Below are 23,274 nucleotides of genomic sequence, written 5' to 3' on the forward strand. Positions count from 1 at the left end.
CTGGTGGCCAGTAGCAGCAGTTAGGCATCATCATATCACGTACACACGCAAGTGTGGCCGTCTCCGATGACAGTTGTAGAGGACACACACGTACACACGTCCGTTGAATTCTTTCGAGAAAGAACATTATTTAGCGCCTAAGTAAATGAAATTTCAAGGCAAAATGTGCATGTGAATGTACATTTTCTTTTTACTATAATGTCTCGGTGTTTATAGTTCACGGCTCGATGGAGAGATAAGAGTAGTCCCCCTGGCGGTCAAAATTGGAACTGCTGCCTTTTTGACTTTCTTGAACATGTGATGTGGTGCAAAGACGTGAAAAAACTAGTCCTTGATTGGCTTTCTGATCGACGAGTCGACAACTTTTGAGATTAACATCTCGTTGTTTTTTTTTATCGATAAAATTGGGTTCACGTGTTTAAGGATCCAACATTAAATCATTTCCTACAGTGCCATTGAACATTCAGCAGTTTCTCTCCTAAACGGTGAGTGTTCTTTTGACTCAATCAAGTACAACTTGTTTCGTTTCCCCGCCATTAATGCCTTGTCGTAAGTCTCGCATTTTGAAGCACGTGCTCGACCGGCCCCGACATCTTTTTCCATCTTTAAACGTATTTCACCCCCACCCCCACAAAGTGTCATGGCGAAAAATATTCACGAGATTTTTATCTATTTCAAAGCCAAATTAGATTTCCAACTTGCATTTTTTGTGTGGTTCGGATCAAAAGTTCAATCGTCATGCAGAAAGAAAAGGAGGGGAACAGTTTCACGTGCGCGGGCCATCAGCTGATCGGCCATTGCAACTAGAGAAAATTTATTTCGGGACATGTTTTGTCAGGTATTTTTTTTTTTTCAAGGGTCACGACTAGAGAAAAGAGAGATTGACTTAATAATACAACTTGTCTTTTGAAAGCCCATCACAACTTGGCAACATGCAAACTATTTCCAGCTTTTTTCTTGCTGGCCCAACGGAGCCCAAATGTAATGAACTAAAAAAAAAAAAATTCAAGATGGCCTCGATGGCCTCTTTTACCCGCTTTAAATATTTTTTTTTCAAACCTGCCAGTAGATTTTTAAAATAAAATTTTGAGCCAAGGCGAAATCGTTGAAGGTCATCTTGTTATGTCTGTGTGTCTTTATACGGCAGGAAACACAAGTTGCCTAGCGTTGTGGCTCTTCTCGTGTTTATTAAGTATCTACGTGAAAATTGTTGCGGCTAAAGTGGCGGCCTTTTTATTTTCAAATATTTTTTTCTTTTGCATCAAGAATGAAAACCTGAGGCTAAAACAGGGACGTTCGTGATTCCAGCAGAAAAAATTGTAGCGAATTTTATTAATACCATTTTTTTTTTTCCTTTCGAGTTGATGAGGCTCAAATGCCCCGAGGCCAATGGTGACTAGGTAGAAAATATTCTGTTACGTAATAACAAGAGATTTTGCAAAAATTATTGCCAATGGCGCGTTTCAATCAATCGCGAATTTTCTTTTACATCAATTTGCATACGACTGCTGATGTTTCTACTGAATTCCGTGCGATTAAGAAAACCAACACGTATTATTTAAAATGAATTACGGCCGTCCAGCAAAGGTTTTTCACATGGCCGTTTCTTTTCTTTCCATTTTTGTGTCGATTGTTTTTTGTTTTTTCGTCCGTATTTTCATCTTTGAAGTTTCGGTCCCTGCCCCGCGGTGCATGTTCTCCATGAACCGGTTTCGTCTATACAGACCCCGACGTGATGATTATAACTGCGATTAAGAAGTAAAAGAAAATTGCCCTCCAGGTCAGGTTGTGGTTGTCATGGCAACGTACCGTTACGTAACAACCCATAGTTTAAATTTGTACATCATGAAAGATCACCCCCCTCATCTCTCTCTTCCCAAAAATACGAATCTCTACTGGATTCTTCTTCTTGTTGTTCGGTTACATAAAAAAATGTGTGTAGTCCCGTGAGATCCCGCTAGCATCACGTGTCGTGACCGTGGGGAATGTTTTTGGCACTCATCAAAGCATCGGTCGAGTGGAGGTTTCACAATTGGAACGAGGCACGTCATTTCTCTCTCTCCGAATTCATTCTAGAACAATTTTTTTTTCTCTACAAAGGACAAGAAGAATATATTTTGTTTTTGACGGATCGAGTAAAAGGGGCGGTGAAAACAGAAACCCCCCTCTTTTGCGAGTCAATTTACGTTTATTACTCTCCCCCTCTGCGAGCCGTCAGAGAGACAAGAAAGAAGGAACTTCAATATTGTTTGGCTGCCGGCCCGCCAGGAGCCGCAAAACACTGGTTCGAACAAGGCCAGTCGGACAAGTAATAGGGAACCTCTTCATTGTTCTCGAACCCCACACCGAATTAAGGCAGTAACGAAGCCAGCATGGTCTTCACAATGTCTTCCACATGATGTACAATTGGATCGTCTTTCCTTTCCTTTTTTTTTTTGATTGATGTCTAACATCTAACGAGCATCTTCGTTTCTATCCCAATCAAATAAGGCTATTTTTTGACCCTCGAATTGTTTTTAAAAAAAAACTCACCAATTTTTTTTTCTTTCGGTCGTCATTTGTTTCTTTTCGTTTTGACACATCAGCGGGAGATGTGAAAGAGACCAACGGGATTTGTTCTTATTTTCTTCGTATGGCGAATCCGATACTTTTTTCTCTTTCTAGAATGCCCTCACCCAAAGAGAGAGAGAGAGTCAAATTCACCTTCTCAAGTGCACAGACACACACACACACACACACACCGTCTTTTTCCTTATTCAAAATGCGTTTCATCTGCTGCAGAGTTTGGAGAGCTTTGTGTCGTCGTTTGTCACGCTCACCTCTCAGAGGGGTCGCAAGCATACCGCACATTGTTTTGATTTTTCTTTTTTTCTGTCTAATAATATCATTACAATAACTGCATTTATTATCGTCTAGCTGCCAAGTATTTTCCTTCCCCGAAGAAAATCACTTCCTTTTGGGATTTTTAAGGACGAGTCACGCACCACGTGCACCGTGAAAGAAAAAAATGTTATAAGAACAAATCAGTTCGTGATGGATAAATATCTAAACATCTCGTGATTGATGGACATTTTTTTCACACTTAAATCATCGAGGCTTTGTTAAGTTTTTGCTTATGAAACAGCGAAACGCGTTCTTTTAACGCAATCAGATGGTTGGCTGCGTTCAATTTTCTGAGCTGCCAGTTTTGTTTGATATCGCACGCAAACTGACACAACACCGAAAAATGACAAGTCACGAGCCAAACATATTTTATTTTATTTTTTTATTCCTTCCTACCCCCTTGATGTTGATGCTACTGCAACCGGCATTTTGGAACAAGCCCCGAACGAAGGTTCTCCTGTTTTGTTGTTGTTGATTACATTCGAGTGTCCCACGCTAGAAACGACTTTGTTTTTGGGTTTTTACTGTTTTCGTCTGCGCATTGCATCCCCGACAAATGAAAATCGTTACCTTTATCGATGTGAAAACACGTCGAAAGCGCGTCAATGTCATTGACCGGATTTATTCGTATAGTGGATCCCATTCGGTAGCCAACGTTTTAACTGTAATTTTTCAAAATCCCTACAGACTACGTCCAACCGGACAACTCGTGACTGATAAACGTAACGACCCACGTGGCCTTTTTTTTTTAAAAATTTTTCATTTTATTTTTCTATTTCAGAGGAAGGTACGAGAGGGGAGGAGGAAAAAAAAAAGAGGAACGTTATACGAAGGAGATCGATGATGACGTCAAAGAGCCCCCCTCGTCACATGACTTTTAACTAGAGGGAGCCGTGATACACAAGGAGGAGTCTCGTGCTTTTCAAGTTTTCCAATAGTGGGGCGTGACGTTAGCACGTGAAGCCACCTCCCACTCTCCTTCACATCCACCTTGTACGTATATTTATACATATACACATTCATATATATAATAATCTTTTCTTCCTATTCTTCTTCGTTCTCTTTTCTGTGTTTGCTTCTGGGGGCTCCTGCTCTAGAACATTTTTTTTTTGCTGTGTGTGTCTGTGTGCCTTTGGCCCACCCTCCCCAACCCCTCCCTTCTGCCCGGGGTTTGAGGTCTCATGACTATCAGCTTGCCCGTCAACCCAGTGCTCAGAAGACTGTCCGACATGGACTAGTGAAGTCCTGCTGTGTTGGGATTTTTTTCAGTTCTTTCGTGTATCCCTCCCTCCTCCCCCAGACACACACACACACATAGTGCAAGGAGCCAAAACCATAACGGCCGGTTACGTAACTAGAAAGAGTTGAAACAAAAAAAGAAAATTGTTCTTTAATGAAGAAGAAGTGTGCGCTTTGTGTCTCTAATTTCAATCGAGTGTCAATAGTTTGTTTTGTAAATCTTACATTTCAATCAGAAACTTGAATTTGATTGCGGTGTCGCTCCAAAAAAACATTTAAAATTTCATAATTAATAGTTTGAATTTAATTGTTGAACAGACACGAAACATTTAGAAAAAAAACTCGACCGAAATCGGGTGGGGAAAGTGCCTGGACAAAATCAAATTGGAACACACGAGATTTTTACAACCGGCGGGCCATTTCCTCCGGACAAGAAAAAAACAAAACAAAACACATCAGAAAGGGGAGTGAAAAAAAAAAAAAATCTTGATAGATTTGAAGACCCAAAGAAGCGAGAAAGAGAAAAAAAAATACAAGTCGAAGAGATCAACCCTCTAAAACCTAAACAACCGATGGGCAACAAGACCCGTACGAGACGCACCAAATGGAGGCGGCTCTCGCTAGGCAAGTTCTTCATTTCCCATTTTCTTTTTTCTCTCTTTTAAAAATTTGTTTTTTTATTATTTTTTTGTAAGATAAACCCCCCCCCCCCTCTTCATTTTTTAGAGGAATGGAAAGGGGGGACTGCGTTCACCCCTCCAGCATTAAATTTCTCTGTGTAACAGGGGACTCGATGACGTGGTACTTAAGAATCAGCAAAGGAAGACGTCGTCTGATTGTGTGTCCTTCATTTTTATTGGTGCACACGAAACGGATCGTTGTTGACATTAGTTCACTTGACGCCATTGAAAGAGGCACAGGTCCGTCCCGACTCTTTTTCGAGTTGCGCGGCAGTTTCAAACATCAGCTTTCTTAAAATAGCAGAACTTCTTATCTCTTTCGTTCCCCTCTACACAGTGGCGAATGGTTCACAAACAATTCTATTAACAGTTTTTATTTTTTGGGTCAGTTTTTTTTTTTTTTGCGTCGTTTTCACATCCGTGAGTGAGAGGTGAAATTCCAGGAGAGTTTAGATATTCAGCGCTAGTAGAAAAAAACAAAATAAAAATCGTTATAATTTAATTTTTCCTGGGAAATAGAAAGTGGAAGGACAAGAATCGTGTGTTTTACTGCTTGTATTATTATTATTATTAGTGATACGAGACTAGACATGGCTTTTTTTCTAGGAAGGGTTTCGGGGTCACGCAATGTTTTCCCCTTTCACGATCTAAAAATGGGGAATAGAAAAAAAACATATGGGAATGAATTTTCTTTTGTTGGGTTCGAACCTGCATGTGATGGATTCCAATTCACTACCCCCCCCCATCCGCACAACATTTGGGATAAAAAAAAAAATGGCTCTCGTCATGTGGGGAGGGTTTAACTTGCAGTTGGCATCGATTTTCCTTGCCTGTCCGTTTTGTTTGAAGGACTTGCGCGCGTCCCGATGTGTCACGATCGATACGAGCCGCACAGAATTGACACAATCTGGCACTGCCCCCAATTGACATTACATAACATTTGATTGTGAATTGTTTAATAGGCGATGCCTCAGGTCCTGAGGAGGAAGACGACGAGACTCAGCCACAAGAACAACAAGAGCCCGAAGAGTTGAGACAGAACGTAGTAGTGCTGCCCTCTGACGAGAAAGAGCAATCCGTTTGCGTTGAACACGACAAGAAATCAAAGTTCGCCTCTGCCGTCGTCGTGACGACCACAGTGAACAACAACAACAACAACAGCACAGCATCAGCATCTTCGGACGGCGGTGCCAACTGCGCATCATCCGGCCGCGAAGAAGAGCAGACGAAATCAGCGATGATGGTCTCCAATCACAGCAATCAACGCGGCCCGGCGTGGAAATTGCCGGCCAGCAATTCACAGCCGGTCAAGAACGGCTATTACAATGTCAACAATGGCTACCAGTCGAACAGCGGCCGGCCAACTGGCGGCTCTTCCAACGCTCCATCGGCGGCCAACGGCTTCCGTCGCGCCAACAACGGCCCGTCTGCGCGCTACAACTCGTTCAACGGCACCTACGGCAACAACGGCTACGGACGGGCCAACTCGTGGAACAACGGCTCTTCCAACGGCTACGCCAACGCAGATCACCACCATCATCACGGCGCGCCTGGATTGAGCAAAATGCACGGCATCGAGAAAAAGATTTTCAATGACGGTCAGTCCTTTTTTTTTTCTGTTTAACAACGGGGGGGTATTGATTTATGTGTGTGTGGGTGGCTGATGCCGGACGGAAGGAAGACTTACCCCAAGGGCTTCTTTCCCTTTTTTAAGTTGGTTGGGGAAGGGCAGGTGTGAGAGAAAAAAAGGTGACTTGGCCAGCAGACGATGTTCCGGTTTAAAAAGGAAGGAAGCTGTACGAAGGAGCTGTCTTATCTTTTTTATAAATTTTTTAAGATCTCAATTTCAGTTCCGCTCGTCAATTTACATATTCGAAAGAAAATCTTGTTAAGATTGAGAGACACTAGGAAAAATGGCGAATGAGATTAGAAACGAGTCCAGAGGATGTGAAACATCACGTGACGTTTAACACGAAAATCTAGGATTTAAAAAACTAAAAACGAGCCTTGAAACCGAGATTGAAACAACAAAAACCCCTGCTGCTATTTAAATAACAATCGATAGATTTTTTCTCAATCGACCTTGTTTGATGTACAGCTGGCGGAGGGCCTTCTATCCAACAACACACTGATGGCCACTTCAAGTTTAGTCTTGAGAGGGTTACACCGTCGGCGGGACGGAGGTTTCTCTACTCCGTCCAGCAAAGCGGAGGGGGCCAGTTGGAAGTCACGCGCTGATGACGTCACAGCCGGTCATGTGCTCGCGTTTCTCCGTGTGTGTGTAGTATGTGGCGCGGCCAGGAATAGAGGGAACACGGTATATATACACTTCATACGGGGGGGGACAAGACCCCGTTTTTTTTTGCTTTTGTTTTTCCAAGTTGTTCATCCGGCATCGTTCCAGTCGTTTCTCGTCAGAAAAAAAAAAAAAATTCTTGGACGCCGACGTTCACGCTGTTTTTCTTCTTCCTTATGTGTGTGTGTACCTTATACACACAATATACCCCGTGACATGTACTGAAAATAAACTGCTGCTGGAACACACGCAGAGGGGAGGGGAAAATTATTTTTTTTTTTTTTTTTGAGGGATAACAATTTAGCTGACGGGCCGGCCTTGTCTGTTCCAAGGTTTTCTTTATTTGTCCTCTTTTCGAGCGAATTTCTTGCTGTCTGCAATGGCCGACGTTTGACGGGCCATTTTGTTTCAGTTTTCGCCGGTCGTTTTGTTCTTTAATTGCGGGTGAATCTCATTTTTCTTCATTAAAAGGAGAGAACACGTTGTAATAATTGTAAATTTATTTGAAATCTAAGAAAATGGGAGTTGGATTTAAAACAAAAAAATGCATCCATCACTAAAGGATTTGTGTGTGTGTGTTAAAGTTGTCTGCCAAATTTCAAAAAAAAAACAAACAAAAAAACATTTTGTGGATGAAAATAGAATTTTTTGTTGTGTTTTACCGGCCCCTCATTCAGTTTGTGTTGATACGTCAGGGGGGGCTACTTACATCACGTGACCTCCACTTGACTTTGCCACCGAGGGCATATTTTTTTGTGTGTCCTCTTCCTCAAACTGTCTGACGTAATGGAATCTCCAAAAACTGGTTCTCCCTTTTAAAGCAACGAGTTTGATAGTTTTGGCTCGAGCTTGACGATCCCGATCGCTAACTTGTGTTGTTGTTGCTATGGGCCTTTAAGGAAGGCGTTTGTTTAAAGGGCCGATGTAATGTCAACTACGTTTCGGCTAAATAACTCAACTTTGTCTAACTGCATTTTAAATTTTATTTTTTTTAGAGGAGTACACGAAGATTTCTACGCCACGTCAAGAGGTTCTCTTCAAGAAGGGATCGATCGGCGCTAAAAAGAAGCTCTCGACGACGACGAGCGCACCGCCAGTCGGTTCCAGCGTGCACGCGGACAGCGAGCAAGACAGTCTCAACGGCAACGCTGCATCGCCCGTCTCGCCCTCGCAAGGCGATTCTGCTGATCCATTTCAATACAGCGGTAAGTCTCAATCATTTTCGTTTTCAAATGAGGGACGGAAACAGAAATGGACGCATTTCGTCAGGTGGGTTCCGTTCATTTTCCGGTTGTCCTCTCTCGCGCCCCCTAATCAGCAGAACCCACCTCTTTTCTTCTTCTTCTTCCTACCCCAACTGACAACTCGTATTTGCCCACCGTACATGAACGACCCCAACGTCTTGTAGCTGGTCTCTCTCACTTGAAAGGGAACGAGATAACAAAAGAAGAGATGAGAAACTGATCTCTATGATAAGACGTTCTCCCTTCCTTATTTTTTGATGCGTGTGTTAGAAAAGAAAAAAAAAAACTAAACAAACAAGCCTAAAGGAAACCTTTGACATGTTAGTGGGGGTAGGTTATAGCCCCCCTTAGTTCTAGAATTTCATTCTATTTTCGTTAGGATCCATTTTTTTTTCTTTCTTTAAAATAAAAATTAAAAGGGGGTTATCTTTGTCGAAGAATTAAGGGGGAAAAAAAACAGGACCCTCTTGTTCTCTTCACAGAGCTGGTGTAGTAAAATGGTCTCTTTTTTAAAGGAAGAGTTCGCGGAAGCTCATTACGTCAAGTGGGCGGAGTGGGTCTTGAAAATATTTTATTTTTGAAATTTTTTTTAAAGAGATACTGTCTCGTGCCCTCGAACTGTATTGATGATGGTTAAACATTTTTTTTTTGGGGGGGGGGAACCTTAATGATCGTTTCTCTTTTGTTTTGTTTTTTTTGGGGGGGGGGAGGTTGTTTTTGAAACGGACCCTGTGACTTGGGCGCAAAAAGCAAACAGACTCACATTTAAAACAAAAAAAAATATATCTTTTTTTTTCTTATCTCTTTAGACTCTCCTACACCTACCCCACTACCCACTTGGACGGGCCCCTGTTTTATTACAATGCCTTTTAAAATTTTTTGTTTTCCTTACAAAAAGGGGAAAATTGTGTGGGCATTATGAATGTGCCAGAACACCTTAGATAGCCATTCTCTTTAATAATAGGGTGTAGGATCCGAGGGGGGGAGTAAGAAAAACGTGCCAAAACATAAAATGAACACATCTTGAAAGATGAATCTGCTCCCCCTTATTTTCTAACAATTGAGGAGGCATCTTAAATTCTTTTGTTTTATTCAAAAGGAATTTTAATATTTCCTTTCGACTTGCTCGTACTAAATGTATTGCTCTCTTGTTTGTGTTAATGGTACGCTCTTTGCTTACGTCATGCCAAAGTTTGGCATTTTTTTTTTTTCAAACGTGTTCCACATGATGAACGACCATCGGAAGTTGGCCAGGGCTAAGGAAAAAGAATCTTGGCCTACGTACAAAAATTCGCTTTTTGTTTCAAACTTTTAACAAGAGGCCGGTGGAAGAAACAAAAAACAAAACATGTTTAGTGTAGTAGATTCTGTTTTACATTGACATTTTCAATTGTGAATGTCCTTTGAGGGCGGAGGGGGTAGGTTTTATAGCCTACCCTCTTTTTTTTGTTAAAAGGAGAGCAACTCATTTGAATTCGTTTGGGGTAGTTTAGTTTTTAACAGCGATGATAAAGTTTCAATCTCATTTAAAACAGTACGCCCCCCTCCACCCTTACTCATAAATAGATATGCAAATAGAACTGCATCTTCTAGTTTACGAGCTCGATGAGGCAACAGAGAAGACGTGGCAGGTTTTGGAACATGCCGTCGTCATCATCATTAACGTGAGACTCTCTGCGTTACTTGCCCTTCTTTCCTTCTCCCCCCTTTAATGTCATGTTGACATTTACGATCTCGAAAAGAAGCTCCAGTTCCGGAAATGTTAAGAGACACAAGTCAAGTGTAGTGTGTGTGTGTGTGTGTAGTTTTTGGCACCGTGCCCCCAACGCTCTTGTTATTTACCTATATAATCTATAAAGAGGAAAAGCCACGCAGACACGTCAGGGATTTCTTTATTTTAAAACTAAAAAGCCGCAGACTAGCGGCAGCTAATGAAGAACAAATCAAGGGCAAGCCGGTTCATATTCATTTCCGAGTTTGTGTCTGGCTGTCGTCTGCGTGCACATCCCGCTACGAATTTCTCAACGTCGTTCGATGCTTGTGCTAATAAATCGATCATTTGAATTCAAAAAACGAGAGGATTTTGTTTGTTGAACAATTGCGACTAGAATAATAAGCTTTTACCTGATAAAGTTTGAGGGGGAGGGAGGTACAAGTTCGTTGATTTGTCCCTTGTTTTGTTTGCGTGGCGAAATCGATGGCTGCGTCGCCATGGCGACGTCTTATCGCACCTTGAGAAGGGCAGCACAAAAACCAGAGGAATTCTCGTATTTGCATTAAAAACTAGTTCGATTGCGTTTTGTTTCAAATTTTCCTGTCCGAATCGAACATCGAAACGAAGACGACGCGTGTCGTCTGGTCATGTCATCGTTCAAATGTTTGGCATTTTCACGGGGCACACGGCCAATCGCCAATCCCAACTTGATTCTCATCTTTGAATTCATGTCTTGATTTCATTTTCAGCCTTTTTAATGACGACCCTACACCGACAAAAAAACCCAAATTTGAATTAAAATCATCCGCTGCTAATGAGGCAGGTGTTTTCTAACGAGCCTCTATAGTTAAAAGGTGAACCGCTAGTGATCTTTGTCGCTTCCTGCATCGAAAAACAATGTAGACCTTGTAAAAACTGCTCACACAAATCGGAAGAGGTGAAGATTCTCTTTGAAATTCCGGTTGAAATCGGATGTTATTGGTGGGCCTCTTTTTTTTGTTTTAAACTATTCCGAGCAGCGCCTCTGATGTTTTATTTCGAAAATGATCTCGGCCTCCCCCCTTCTTTATTATTTTTAAAATTATTATTAATTTTGTTTTTGTTTTAAATTTGTATTTTCCTCGTGTGTTCAATCGTAACAAAATAGGCGATCGGCTTGATTTACCTTGTTATTCAATACGTAGCGACGAGCCTCATTAATAATCAATGAGGACGCTCTTTTTTTTCACATGTGGCTCCCCCCACACTTTGAGGCCTGTTTTTTTTTTTTCTTTTAAGTATTTCATTTTAAAGGTAGCCCATTAGATTGCCGCATCACGAGCCTCGTGTTGAACGAACATCACGTCTGACCGCTACGACCGGCCCCGTTTTTCACTTGTTTTTTTATTTTCCTTGGCATTTTGGGGAAAAAAACGCACAATTTTTTCGGATGAATCGGCATTTTCTATTAAGAAGAAGGAGGTGGGGCGAGTGGCCCGATCGAATGTGTCGTTTTATGCATGTTTTCTATGGCCGACGAAAGAAATCGATTGGCTCAAATCCAATCGCCTGCCGTGTTACCCTTGTGTAACGATTTGCCTTCCCCCTCTTTTCTTTTTCTCCACTTCTACGCATTTCCATCCGCCCTTTCTTTCTCCTTGGCGGCTTGATCGATCCGAACCGACTGGCAAAAAGAAAAAAAAAATCTATTCCCCAATCATCTGCTATATAACGATCCTTCTGGATAAATAACTCGTGTGCGTCAAACGCAAATAAAAACGGGTGAAGGGTGCGCATCACGTTCTTCTATGTTAATCGATTTCCATATTTCTATTTTGATCAACGTTTGGATTTTATTTGTTTGTATTTAAATTGTTTTGTTTTTTTCCATTGATTTTATTGAATCAAAATAAAAAAATCAAAGGCAATGACAGTGGCTCGAATGGCGATGCGTCTTCCACAGCGGGCGAATCAGCCGCACCTTGCGATGCGGCCATGGCCGCCGCTTCCGGAGCGGCGCTTCAAACCGGCTATGCTGACGGCACACCACTCGTCTGTTTCCCAAGTAAGTTTTAAAATTTTTATTCATCGATTTATTTTATTATTATGATTATTTTAAAATGTGAAATTGCGGATGTGTCTGGAATAACATGACGTCGGCAAAGAAACTCTTGGCTTTCTATTTAAAAAAGGAGGGGGTTGAAATGCTTAGTCATTGATCTGAATTTCCAATTTGGCAATGGAAATCGTGTCGATTCAAAAAGAAAAAAATGCATTTCAAATTAGAGTGTGTCGACAATCATTTCCATCTATCGAATTTGTTTATCTCGTTTTTATTTTGCATTGCTCTCTTGTCATCTGTTTTGTCATTTTGTTGGCACAGCTCGAAGGTGACCAAAGCCAGAAGCCCCTCGTGTGTTCACGAGTTTTTTTATTTTATTTTTAACGTGACATGTCGACGTCGTGTATCTCTTGTGACAAGACGAGTCCAATCGGCTTTTCCTCTCTGGCCCTTTGCCAAACTCTTTCACCTTCTCTATTCGCCCTTCACCCTCTTCGCCCATGAACACCCCCACCCCCACCCCAACCCCTACATACTCTTCGATGTGTTTTGTCCGTGTTCCAGAAACTTTCAATCATCCGCGCTCGGTGCCTCCTCATTTTTTGGTGTGTGTCAAAGTGTACATTGAAATAAGAAAGAAAGAGGAGACACACAAGAATTGTGTACGATGTCATCTGGCGTGTGTGTGTGCGCGTGCGCGCGGAGGATTTGTGATGTGCCCGTCGATCGTGAATCAGCGTGACTGGGCGGACTAATGAGATTTTCTGTCATGCCCAGCACATTCCGTAGACACGGCCAAACAGCAGACGTGGAAGCACGTCAATATTAAATGAAAGGAGCCAGAGCCGGCCAAAGGCACTGGAATGTCCTCTTTCTCTCCTACCCGCTTATGAATTCATCATTAATATTTTTCTCTCTCTCTTGTACTTTTTTCTTCTTTAAAAACAGCAAAAAATTGTAAGCTCGTAGACGTTTGTTATCGTTGTCCTACATTTATAGTTTTTCCAACAGATTTTGAATGATTTGAATTTGATGTGTTTGATTGCAGTGTACGATTTCTACGGTGGATACGGTGGCATGTACCCTGGCAGCATGTTGGTGCAGACTTATCCTGGCGGACCGATCGTGGCGGCTGTGCCCGTCCCGATGCCCGTCCAAACAATCGATTGGTACGGAGGAGCTGGCGGTGCAAGGGCCGCGTCCAACGGAGATGCAACCAATGGCGGCGAAGTGGGCTACTACTACGCTCTGGGCTATCCGGCCGGAAGCGAAGTTGCAGGATCCAGCCAGCTTCCAGAAACCAGTTCCAGCACCCGCAGGAATTCACTCGAATCTTATCAAGTAAAACAAAATTTTGCTCTTTTTTTTTTTTTAAATTTTTATTTTTAAATCTATTTCCAAACTTTAAGTTAAAAAAAAAAAAGCCACACCCATAAAAAAAATTGGCTGGAATTCAAACCGTTGAAGATTGCAGAGTTGAAAGATTTGTTTTGTTAGTGAAGGGAGGGGAAAGAAAAGAATTTTCTCCGTGCGACGTTAATGGGCCTTTCGGGAAGTTTAGAAAACACGTAGAAATTCCCGCACATTTTTGTGTGTGTGTGTGTGTCGTTGCTGCTGCTCTTATTTCACGACAACTTGGAACCCAAAAAGAAGATGTTCTCGTTCCTTCCAATTCATTTCTATTAGGCATGAAACATCCCTAGTTTGCATAGCTCGACATTTTTGAAGAAAAGAAAACCTTTTTAAAATACAAGATTTGTTGCCAGTTTTAGATATAAAACGTGATGGATTGTGACTTCCATCATCTCAAATTGCTCGCCTTTGTGGATGCGTGTCCAGCCATTTTCAACTCTTTTTTGTTTTACATTACCGTGAATTGTAGGCCAGCAGCCAGGAGGTGATGAGCAGTGAGACGGGATCTTCATCGGAAAACAGCAGCCCTTGCCAGAGTACCGGGCCGTCTTCGCAGGGACCCGCCTCCCCGCAGGGGGAGCTCGTCTCGCCCGCCATCGACCCCAAGGCTCAAACGGGCGGAGGGGCGGCTACAGCCGCCGCTGCCGCTGCCGTTGTCATGGATATGACGATGATGTCGAACCATCAACAACTTGACAACAATCTCCATCATCAAACTCGCAAAATGACTGTCGCCGGATTTGTGTATCCGTATGCCGCTTACGGCCTTGCCCCACCTGCCCTCTACGCTTCCGGTAAGTGAATCCATTTTCCATCGGCTCTTCCGTTTTGATTTGAGTGTATCGTCACCTCGTCCAAGCTTCTTTCCCTATTTTCCCCCTCTCCATTGAGTTCAAAATTTGTTTAGAATTAAAAAAAAAAAAAAAAACATTTTAAAAACAAAATTTAATTCATTTAACATTCAAACCTTCAACTCCTCCCTGGGATTTATTGGAGTGTTTCTTATTTCTTTTGGTTTTTGGTTGACAAAAGACTTTAAAAAAAAGAACACCATTAAACAAGACAATTAAACTAGCGTTTAATTTCTTTTCTTTGGACTAGTCAACGAATGCTTGCGTACAATTTAAACAAACAAATTTCGGTCGGTTGAAGTCGCGGTCGAACTGCTGCTGCCTGTATTTTTATTTTATTTCCACCAAGTTTTGTTGTTGTTGATGTTGTTGCTTGTAGTTGAAAGACGTAAAGTGCTGTCCCCTTCGGCCATTTAGTTTCCAAGGCGTCCCTCTTTTTTTTAAATTTATTATATTTTTTTCACAAATTACGCGAGCAACTGGTTTGGACCCGCCCCCCTTTTTTAAATATTTAAATTTGTCCTTTTCTCGTCTTGTGCCAAAACAATCCACTCAATCAAGCCCTCCCCCCCGCTGCCCATCCCCAATCTATCTCTCTGAATCTATTGCCGTGTCGACGTGAGAGCTGTGATACCAATTAGAAAAAGATTCAAAACTAAAATAAAAGTACAAAAAGAGAGAGAGAGGGAAAAAAAAAAATCAACTGAAAACAAAAACAAAAAAACAAAAACTTTGAATTTTTCATAAAAATGCACCAAAAACAGGCGGCGGCAGCTCGGAACAACTTTGCGATCCGAATAAACAACAGCTCTACTATTACTACCCCGACGTCTTCTTCCCCAACGCGTACGAGCCGTACGACGTGGAACAAGGTGGTGAGGAGGAATTTGAGGCGTTGGAAGAAGCCATGGATGTGAATGCCGACGTTGTCGTAACGACATCCGTTGAAGAAGAGAAGCTGACCGAGTCCATTGAACTGGATGGCGCTAAGCCGGACGAGAGTGGCGAACAGCTGGAAGGCAGCGAATCGAACAAGAAAGCGCTGGAACCGAAGGGAACACGAGACGTGGCCCCACCGACGGCTGTTGCCAATGCAAGCGCTGGAACGGGTCGGCGTAAGAAGAGGCGCAAGAAGCGGAATAAGACCCAGACGACAATGGCAGACGCGGTGGAACGTACGGAATCGCTAAAACTAGCCCGGCCCATTCAGCCGTTAGTCAGGGTACGACACACAGTCCTCACTCGCCCTACCTTTGTCACATCCAAGTCGTTGCTCTCTCTCTCTCTTTCGCTCTCTCTCTCCCTTTCCCTCTCTCGCCGACATTGTCTCTCCCGAATCATCGTCATTCATGACAATCGTTGAAAGACATTTGTAATTCTAATTTGTTAGTGAAAAAGGTTCGCCTGAAGGAGAACATTAGTTTTGTGTTTTTCTTTTCCCCGAAAGCTTTGTCCACCAAAGGCAAGGTAGAGACAAGGGCAGTGAGAGAGAGAAATAGAGAGAGAGGGAAGGAGATGAATAGAGCCGTCATGCGTGAGTTTGTTTCGTGCCAACTTGATTGTTGTGTCTTTGTGTTCTAGTTTCTTCTAGTGCCACTATTAGACGTAGCATTCTCGTGTGTCCAAGCTAGCATGTGTCACCCCTCGAACTGATCACTGCCTCTCCAAATGTGATCTGAGAGTGTTCAAAGTTCTTCTTTCTTTCGCTGTTGTTAGACTTTTGATCACAGCATCTTGTCACTTTCTCTTTATGCTTTTTCTTTCTTTTTTTCAGAATTCCTCCTACAGAAAAAAAAAAACATTGACAAGAACTAACAAACACAAAATCTCTAATGTAGCATTTTATCCTTGGCACGAATGGGATTAGATGGGGCCCAGTTTTCTTTTCTTTAACTTTTTTTAAAAACTCCTCTTTTATTTTTTTCTATTCAAAACTGTGTAGCCTTTATTACCATAAAGAAACAACAACAGCAACAACAACTTGAACAAACAAACAAAATGAATGATGGAATCTGTCATCCTGTGCAGCGTTGCCGACTTGACGACTAATGCTTTTCGTTTCTTTCTTTTTTTCTCGAATGTTTATTTTCATTTCGTTTCTTCTTATCAACTATCATTATTATCATTATTTATTTATTTATTTAAAAAAAAAAAAAAAGGTTACTGATGACGGAGCGGCCGAAGACGAGGAAGAGGATGAAGCTGCGACGGCTGAAGAGGAAACGCTAGTGACGGCCGTGAAAGAAGAAAACGACGCAAAAAAGGAGGAAATGACTCTTCCGGCCGCCTCAAGTATTAGTTTAGTTGCCAACGATCCAGCCACTCCGACAGCCGATTCGTCGTCTCATGATCTTTTGCTCGTTGAAGAGGCCGTTTATCCGCCCCACTCTAGTCGAGTCGAACCACCAACCCCACTGTTATCATCCCCATCCCACACTGAAGATTCCGGCCAACAGCCGCAATCGACTCCCGACTTAGCCTCTTCCAATGCGCCTTCCGACGACCAACTTGCGCCCGACACAATAAGTAACACCACCGATGACGCTATTTTCCCGCCTCTCGCCGCTCGCGATCAAGAGCCATCCGGCCGAGAAGATTGTCCTTCTTTTGAAGCCGATCCTGCCGAGACGCTCGAGTCACCAGCATTTTGTTCGACGCCATCTTTCCCTTTGTTTTCGACGCCTTTAGCGTCTACAATTGCCAGTGAAGTCGTCCCTCCCGAAGAGAAAGAAGAATCGAGTCCAAAGGACACCGATGCGGCCGTTTTGTTTGCCGTTCAACTTTTGTCGCAACTCTTGCCCGCATCCAGCGACTCGGGTCGAATCCAATCGACTCCGAGCAGCAGGACGGACTCTTTCGAGCGAGACAGTTTGATGGGCGTCAGCGACAAAGTTGAAGAGCCTATCGATCGTGACTCGTTGGATGGCGAAGAGCCGCAAGCTTCGCTGTGCGATGATTTCGTTTACCTCCAAATGGATGACGACGACGACAAAGAACGAAGTGGCCGACGTCTATTTCGAAGACGACGAGCCGCAAGCAATCGTTTTGTGCGGCGACGATCCTCCGCCAGCGTTGACGCTCTGCTTGGAACAGCCGCAACTCTGGAGGACAGTTATCTTGGAAGAAAGCGAACCGAATTCGAAAGAGACGAGTCCCCTTTTGTGCTCTGATTCGGGAATCGGAGCCGGAACGCCATCGCAATCGCCTACACCGAACGCGGTCGAAACGCCGAATGAAGAGGAGGCGCCGGCCGTTGGAGGGCCCATCACGAAGGCCGTCAGCCGATGGCTGGAATCGGCCCCCATCGAGCAGCAATTGATTGCCTCGTCCAACTCGGTCATGTTCATGGACAACGAAGGAGACTCTGAAGACGACGACATCTATTACCACCATCAGGAGGTGGAAGAAGAAGAAGAAGTGGAAGCGTTGAACAAAGTGACCGTTCCAAAAAACGGGGTGGCGACCCTTCGTACTGCACCATCCAGTGATGGGCCAGCAATGCGAAGGGTCGGTTCCGATTCCGCCGTGGCTTCCGATGCGTCCGACGATCTTCTACAAGAAGCTGGCGCTCAGCTTCTGACTCGGACTTGCGATCCGGCCAAGTTTTCCGTTTACTATCAGCTGGGCGTGTCTGTCGATCAGGACGATTCAGGCGCTGACTCGGTTGTTCAGCACAGCGATTCGATCAAATCGACAACGCTGGACGACTCGTTCCGCCAGTGTAGTCGAAGTAATAGCAGCAGCTCGTTACTGACGACCGGCTCCTCGTTGAAGAGTCGAAAGAAGAAGACGTCAGCACAATCGGAGGACGGTGGCGCTAAGAAGAAGAAGAAGAAACGAGCCAATTCGTGGCGTCGCATTTTGCTCCTACACCGGGCCGCGCATAACAAATCGAGGAGCGGCGATGATGCGGCCTCTATATCATCAACTTCTAATGATAGACGTCTGAAATCCGTAAGTCAATCGTGCTGTGCGCTTCAGTGAAATCGAAACAAACTTTGACCCAACAGAAACATTTTTTTTTTTTTATCTTTGAATTTTTTTGGTTTTTTTGTCGTAACATTTTGTTTTTGAATTTTTTGTTTTTGGTTTTTGTTTACTACATAGCAGTGAAGTTGTGTGCAGTTCGAGCTGAAAAAGTGCGTGCGCAGCTACACAAACAAAAAAAAAAACAAATGGGCGGAAGTGACGCAAGTGCGATGGGCTGCTAAGCTTCCAGGTTTTGTTTGGTGGCGTGTTTCATAGCTGGAAGTTATCAAAGAAAAAGAAATTTTATTTTATTATTTTTTTTTATTGATTGAGTTTTAAGAAATGGCGAAAAGAAAAGAAGATAGAAAGAGAGAGAGAAAATGGAAATATGAAAAATGATCGTTTGTGATACGCCGTTTCTTCATCAAATTTAAGTGCGGAAATGCGATGTGCACCTTTAATTACTATAATTTTTTTTTCTTCTTCTTCTTGTCCTATTCATTTCCCGACCCCCTCTAACGAGATGTGTTACAATCTCGCATGTTTTGTTGGTTTAAAACAATAATAATTTGATCCCTTTTTCTTTTCTTATTTTGTGTTGCAATTAACGGGGATCGACAATTTTCAACACACACTTTTGAGAATTAGCATTTATTATGATTTTTAAAATTTAATTTCTTTCTTTGCTTGGGGGTAAATTTGAAAAAAAAAAAAGACAAAATCTGCCATATCTAAAATTTGTGTTTTGATGTCTGCTATTTCTTTTACGGGGGCGCTTGAAATATCTACACACTAGGAATGTCATTTGAAATGAAGAATTTAATATTTCCAGTGTGTGAGCGTATAAGATGACTCTCAAAATTAAGGAAAAGAATGCCATCTACCGACAAAACAAATAACTGCCCTGTAATTTTTCTCGCCCATAACTATATGCTGCCCTGAATTTACGTGTTTCAAATGTTTTCTTATTTCACTGCCTATATATTTGGATTTGTTGGGTTCCCGTTTTTCCCTTTCCCCTATTTGTCTTTTCTATCAGACTGGCCCCCCCTGTATGTTTTGGCTCGATGATTTATACCGAAATATCCCCAAATCATAATCATTATTTTTTTTTTCCGGATAGGCGACAACTACAAAGGAAAAGAATGCAAACAAACTAACAAAAGCTTCTTTTTAAAAATTACGAGAGCCCTGTGCCTTACGCAAAAAAAAAAAGAAATAAAAAGACATCCATTCGTGTGTCTGTAGGGTAATCAAAGACTACGAATATCGATTTAGATAGGAAAAAAAGGAAGGTGACTGGAGAGGCTAATGAATTATTGCAGCGAACACAAAAAAAAAAAATCCCCTTTTTTTTTTTGTTGTTGTTAAAAGGCACACACCCACCAACACACACATACACGTCATTAATCATAAAAACAACGAAAATACGGTTATTATTGCAACCCATCCTTGTTCGTGTTACGTAACCTATGGTCCTGGATCTTCCCTTTTTTTTTTCTTTATTGTTGCTGTTCCTTCTATAGAATACCCTTGACACGGGCATACACACCTACACCACTATACAATGTATTGTATCTCTCGGGTGTTACGTGTTTATTGATATGTAATGATTTGATTTATTATCTGAATGTGTGTGCTATGTGGCCGTTCCTCTGGAAACCTTTTATTTTCATGGTTGTTACCACTCGCCTCCCCAACCTTCTCAATTGAAAACAAATCCTATCGTTTTCTCTGCTCTATACCCACACACACACACACACCACTGAAATCTACCATTTTTGTTATTATTATTGCAGCTTTTCATCATTAAAAAAAAAAAAATTTGTTAATTTCTTCGTCATAAATAATTTCGTGTCTTGGCATTTCTTTTTTTGGTTGTCTTTTTCATCGTTCTTTGTTTACTTCTTCTAATATTCAGTACTTTATGTGCGCTACTATGTGACACTATATACATATATACTTGTCTTTTCTGTTTGACGTGTCCCCCCTCGACCGCCATTGTGACATTTTGAGTAAAAAAAAAAAAACAAACAAAAAAGAGAGCAGTTTGTTTCACGTTCTTCCACGGAAGTCAGACGAATGGCCTGCTCTCGTCCTCGATTGCCAGATAAAACTCGAAGTGCGCTATATAATAAATAAAAAGAGAGACGTTTTGAAACCCACACACACAATATATACGTCAGGCTGTCAAATAAGCAATAACGATTAAAAAGCAAAAAAAAAAAAAAAATAAAATAAATAAATAAAATAACAAATCCCCATTTTGTTTCTCTTTAAAACACAATAAAAATATATTTGTATATGTGTGTGTGTGTGTGGGCTAGTGTGTTTGTGTCACAGCATCGTACATAAAGTGTTGTGCCATTTCACATGAAAGACATAAAACATTTTTGTTTTAATTCACCAACACCTCGCTCGCCCAAAATGCTGCTGCTGCTGCTACCTCTTGTATCTCTGTGTCACCCCTTCCCTCCTAAAATCAAGCCCCCCACTCTCGGAAAGTATTTGGCCATATCTCTCTTCCCTTTTCACTCGCCATATTTTTTTGTCACATCTATTTTTACTTTGTGTGTTCTCCGCTGCTCCCCGATGTCGTTTTCAGCCGTTCAATACGCTACTTAAATCATATTCAACTGTGAAAGGGTTTCATCTTTTCGAAGAAAACGGAGAACATTTGATTGTCGATGGATACAGCAAAAAAAAAAAAAGGAAAAACAGACAATATCAATAAGATATTTATTGGCGTTGCTTCTCCTCAATTTTTTTCTTCTTCTTCCTTCTTGGTTCGTTCAATCGACGGCAAGTTCAAATTTTCTAACGTATCTCTATATACTGTTGAATTACGGAAACTTAAAGGGGGGAAAAAGCTGCCAGTACTAAATCTCTTGTTTACCCTTTCCTCCAGCTATATCGCTACAATCTTCTTTTCACCACCCCTTCATCACCTGCCTGTATTGCGGAGAAGAAAAAAACAAAAACAAAAGCAACTCAGCTCCACCCTCCTATCCCTCCTGAAGAAAACAAATGTGTTAAATGTATTACCATCAGCCACATGCATGTTCTTATTCACCCACGATCTTTTACTATATTATCATGAGTCATTACTTTTTTTTATTTCTTACAAAATGGCGAGTATAATTTTAAAAAAAGAAAAAAATAAAGAAAAATAAAAATACAATTCGGGAAATTTGTTGTCAGTAATACTTTTTTTTATCCACAGGGACAGGGGGTTGAACAAGAAGTATAAATAAACAAATCAGACGTGCAGACAATAAGACATATAACTCACCTTTACTATGTTTTCTTTCTTTTTCTTGTTTGATCAGTTTCTTCGACATAGAGTGCTTTATGGAGAAACTCATCCATGATAGTTTTGATTTGATTGTAGTTTTCTTTCTTTATACAGTAGGTGCCACTGGCCATGGCTGGTTGCCACTGGTTACAGTATTTGAGTGTAGTTTTTCTCTTTCTCAGCTATTTGTTTTGAAGTTCGTAGTCGTCTGCTACGCTAGAATGCACTACGGGCACTTGGCAAAAACAAATCGAAGAGCCATCTTTATACTTTGTACGTATTTAAATATGAAAAATGATCAAATTATCATGCTTTTTCAAATTCTATGATTTAGTGTCACTGTAATGACATTCCAATATTTTAAAAAAGCACAAAAAACTTGTATTTTAAATAGCGCTTCTTCGAGTTTATCGTTATTTGACAATGCAGCGCCAGAGTCAAAGGGGGGTCAAGGGATGTTTTCTTTCTTTTTCTTGTTTGATCGGATCGGCTAAATCGGTTTGATCAAAATAACGACCGACTAGGCATATAAAAAGATTAAGTTGGGGTAAAAGGGGATCCTCGGCAGAAGCTAAATTGGCTCGAAACGTGCTACACAAGCGCGCCAGCGTTCTGATGAGACTACACATTTCGGGCTTCAAAGGTTTCTCCAACTTTGCCAGCAAAGCATAGAGCCACTGACCCCTCTGTTGTGAAAAACTTGTCTCCTCCAGCCACTGCACATTGTACTCGAGCAGAGTTTCAACCATAAACTGTGACAAAGTTATTGCTAAGTGAATTGTCAAGAAAAATAACAATTAAGATTACCTGATTCAGCGACAAAATTATGGGAAGCATAGGTGGTGTTCCTGAACATTCTTTATCATCTGGATTTCCAAAGCATAGTATCGACCATTCCTTTTCTTTGTCTCCACTGGGCTAAAATAAACAATTTAAGTTGTGAATCACAAAAACAGATGAATAAAACATTAAAATTTTATACTAAGGTTATGGATGGTTTAATTTTGATTCCTTGTTGTTTCTGTTTAGCCAAATACTGGCTCATTTGGTTTCTTATGGAGGAAAACTCTGAAACTTGGAACTTTTCCCATTCTTCTGAAGGAAGGAAACCAGGTGGTGCAGCTGGACAGCCAGAATCCTATATTTTACAAGATGGTATCATAAAATAATTATAATTTTTTTTACTTTGACCAATTTAATTCACAGTAGTGTACAAGACGGTTTGCGCTTTAAGCTTTTTCCCTGTCATATCGGCAACAACGACAGCATCACATTTCCGCGATTCAACCCTATTCAAAGAAAGCCAGATCAACATGCGGATTGATGTACTAAACTAATAGTTTTGTTAACTTACATAACACGTCTCAAGTATTCTTGACCCGTACTGGGTGCTGTCTCAAAATCAATATCCTCATCAGTTTCTTCGACATAGAGTGCTTTATGGAGAAACTCATCCATGATAGTTTTGATTTGAGTGTAGTTTTTCTCTTTCTCAGCTATTTGTTTTGAAGTTCGTAGTCGTCTGCTACGCTAGAATGCACTACGGGCACTTGACAAAAACAAATCGAAGAGCCATCTTTATACTTTGTACGTATTTAAATATGAAAAATGATCAAATTATCATGCTTTTTCTAATTCTATGATTTAGT

General features: G+C 41.5%; 2 protein-coding genes and 1 long non-coding RNA gene across 3 annotated transcripts; 1 reads left to right on the top strand and 2 right to left on the bottom strand.

The window, feature by feature from the left end:
• The first annotated feature begins 79 nt into the window (after nucleotides 1-79).
• Nucleotides 80-21,468, top strand: LOC116932858. Its single transcript, XM_045180445.1, is given in 11 exon segments — nucleotides 80-485; nucleotides 3,665-3,876; nucleotides 4,441-4,746; nucleotides 5,765-6,400; nucleotides 8,094-8,303; nucleotides 11,960-12,100; nucleotides 13,146-13,438; nucleotides 13,980-14,304; nucleotides 15,126-15,583; nucleotides 16,521-17,365; nucleotides 17,367-21,468. Coding segments are annotated over 9 exon segments (3,939 nt in total). The 5' UTR covers nucleotides 80-485; nucleotides 3,665-3,876; nucleotides 4,441-4,694; the 3' UTR covers nucleotides 18,346-21,468.
• On the bottom strand, nucleotides 5,343-6,878 carry LOC116932865. Its single transcript, XR_004399762.2, has 2 exons — nucleotides 6,490-6,878; nucleotides 5,343-6,352 (listed from the first exon to the last, which is right to left on the bottom strand). It is a non-coding gene; the product is annotated as an uncharacterized LOC116932865 (long non-coding RNA).
• Nucleotides 14,564-23,161, bottom strand: LOC116932871 (gem-associated protein 2). The gene is made up of 6 exons (XM_032940764.2): nucleotides 22,980-23,161; nucleotides 22,830-22,914; nucleotides 22,608-22,763; nucleotides 22,433-22,543; nucleotides 16,314-22,377; nucleotides 14,564-16,143 (listed from the first exon to the last, which is right to left on the bottom strand). The coding sequence occupies exons 1-5, from the start codon at nucleotides 23,081-23,083 to the stop codon at nucleotides 22,063-22,065; spliced, it is 771 nt and encodes a 256-aa protein (XP_032796655.2). The 5' UTR covers nucleotides 23,084-23,161; the 3' UTR covers nucleotides 14,564-16,143; nucleotides 16,314-22,062.
• Between the last annotated feature and the right edge of the window lie 113 nt (nucleotides 23,162-23,274).

The sequence above is a fragment of the Daphnia magna genome, linkage group LG10 (genome assembly GCF_020631705.1).
Source record: "Daphnia magna isolate NIES linkage group LG10, ASM2063170v1.1, whole genome shotgun sequence".
Taxonomy (NCBI): domain Eukaryota; kingdom Metazoa; phylum Arthropoda; class Branchiopoda; order Diplostraca; family Daphniidae; genus Daphnia; species Daphnia magna.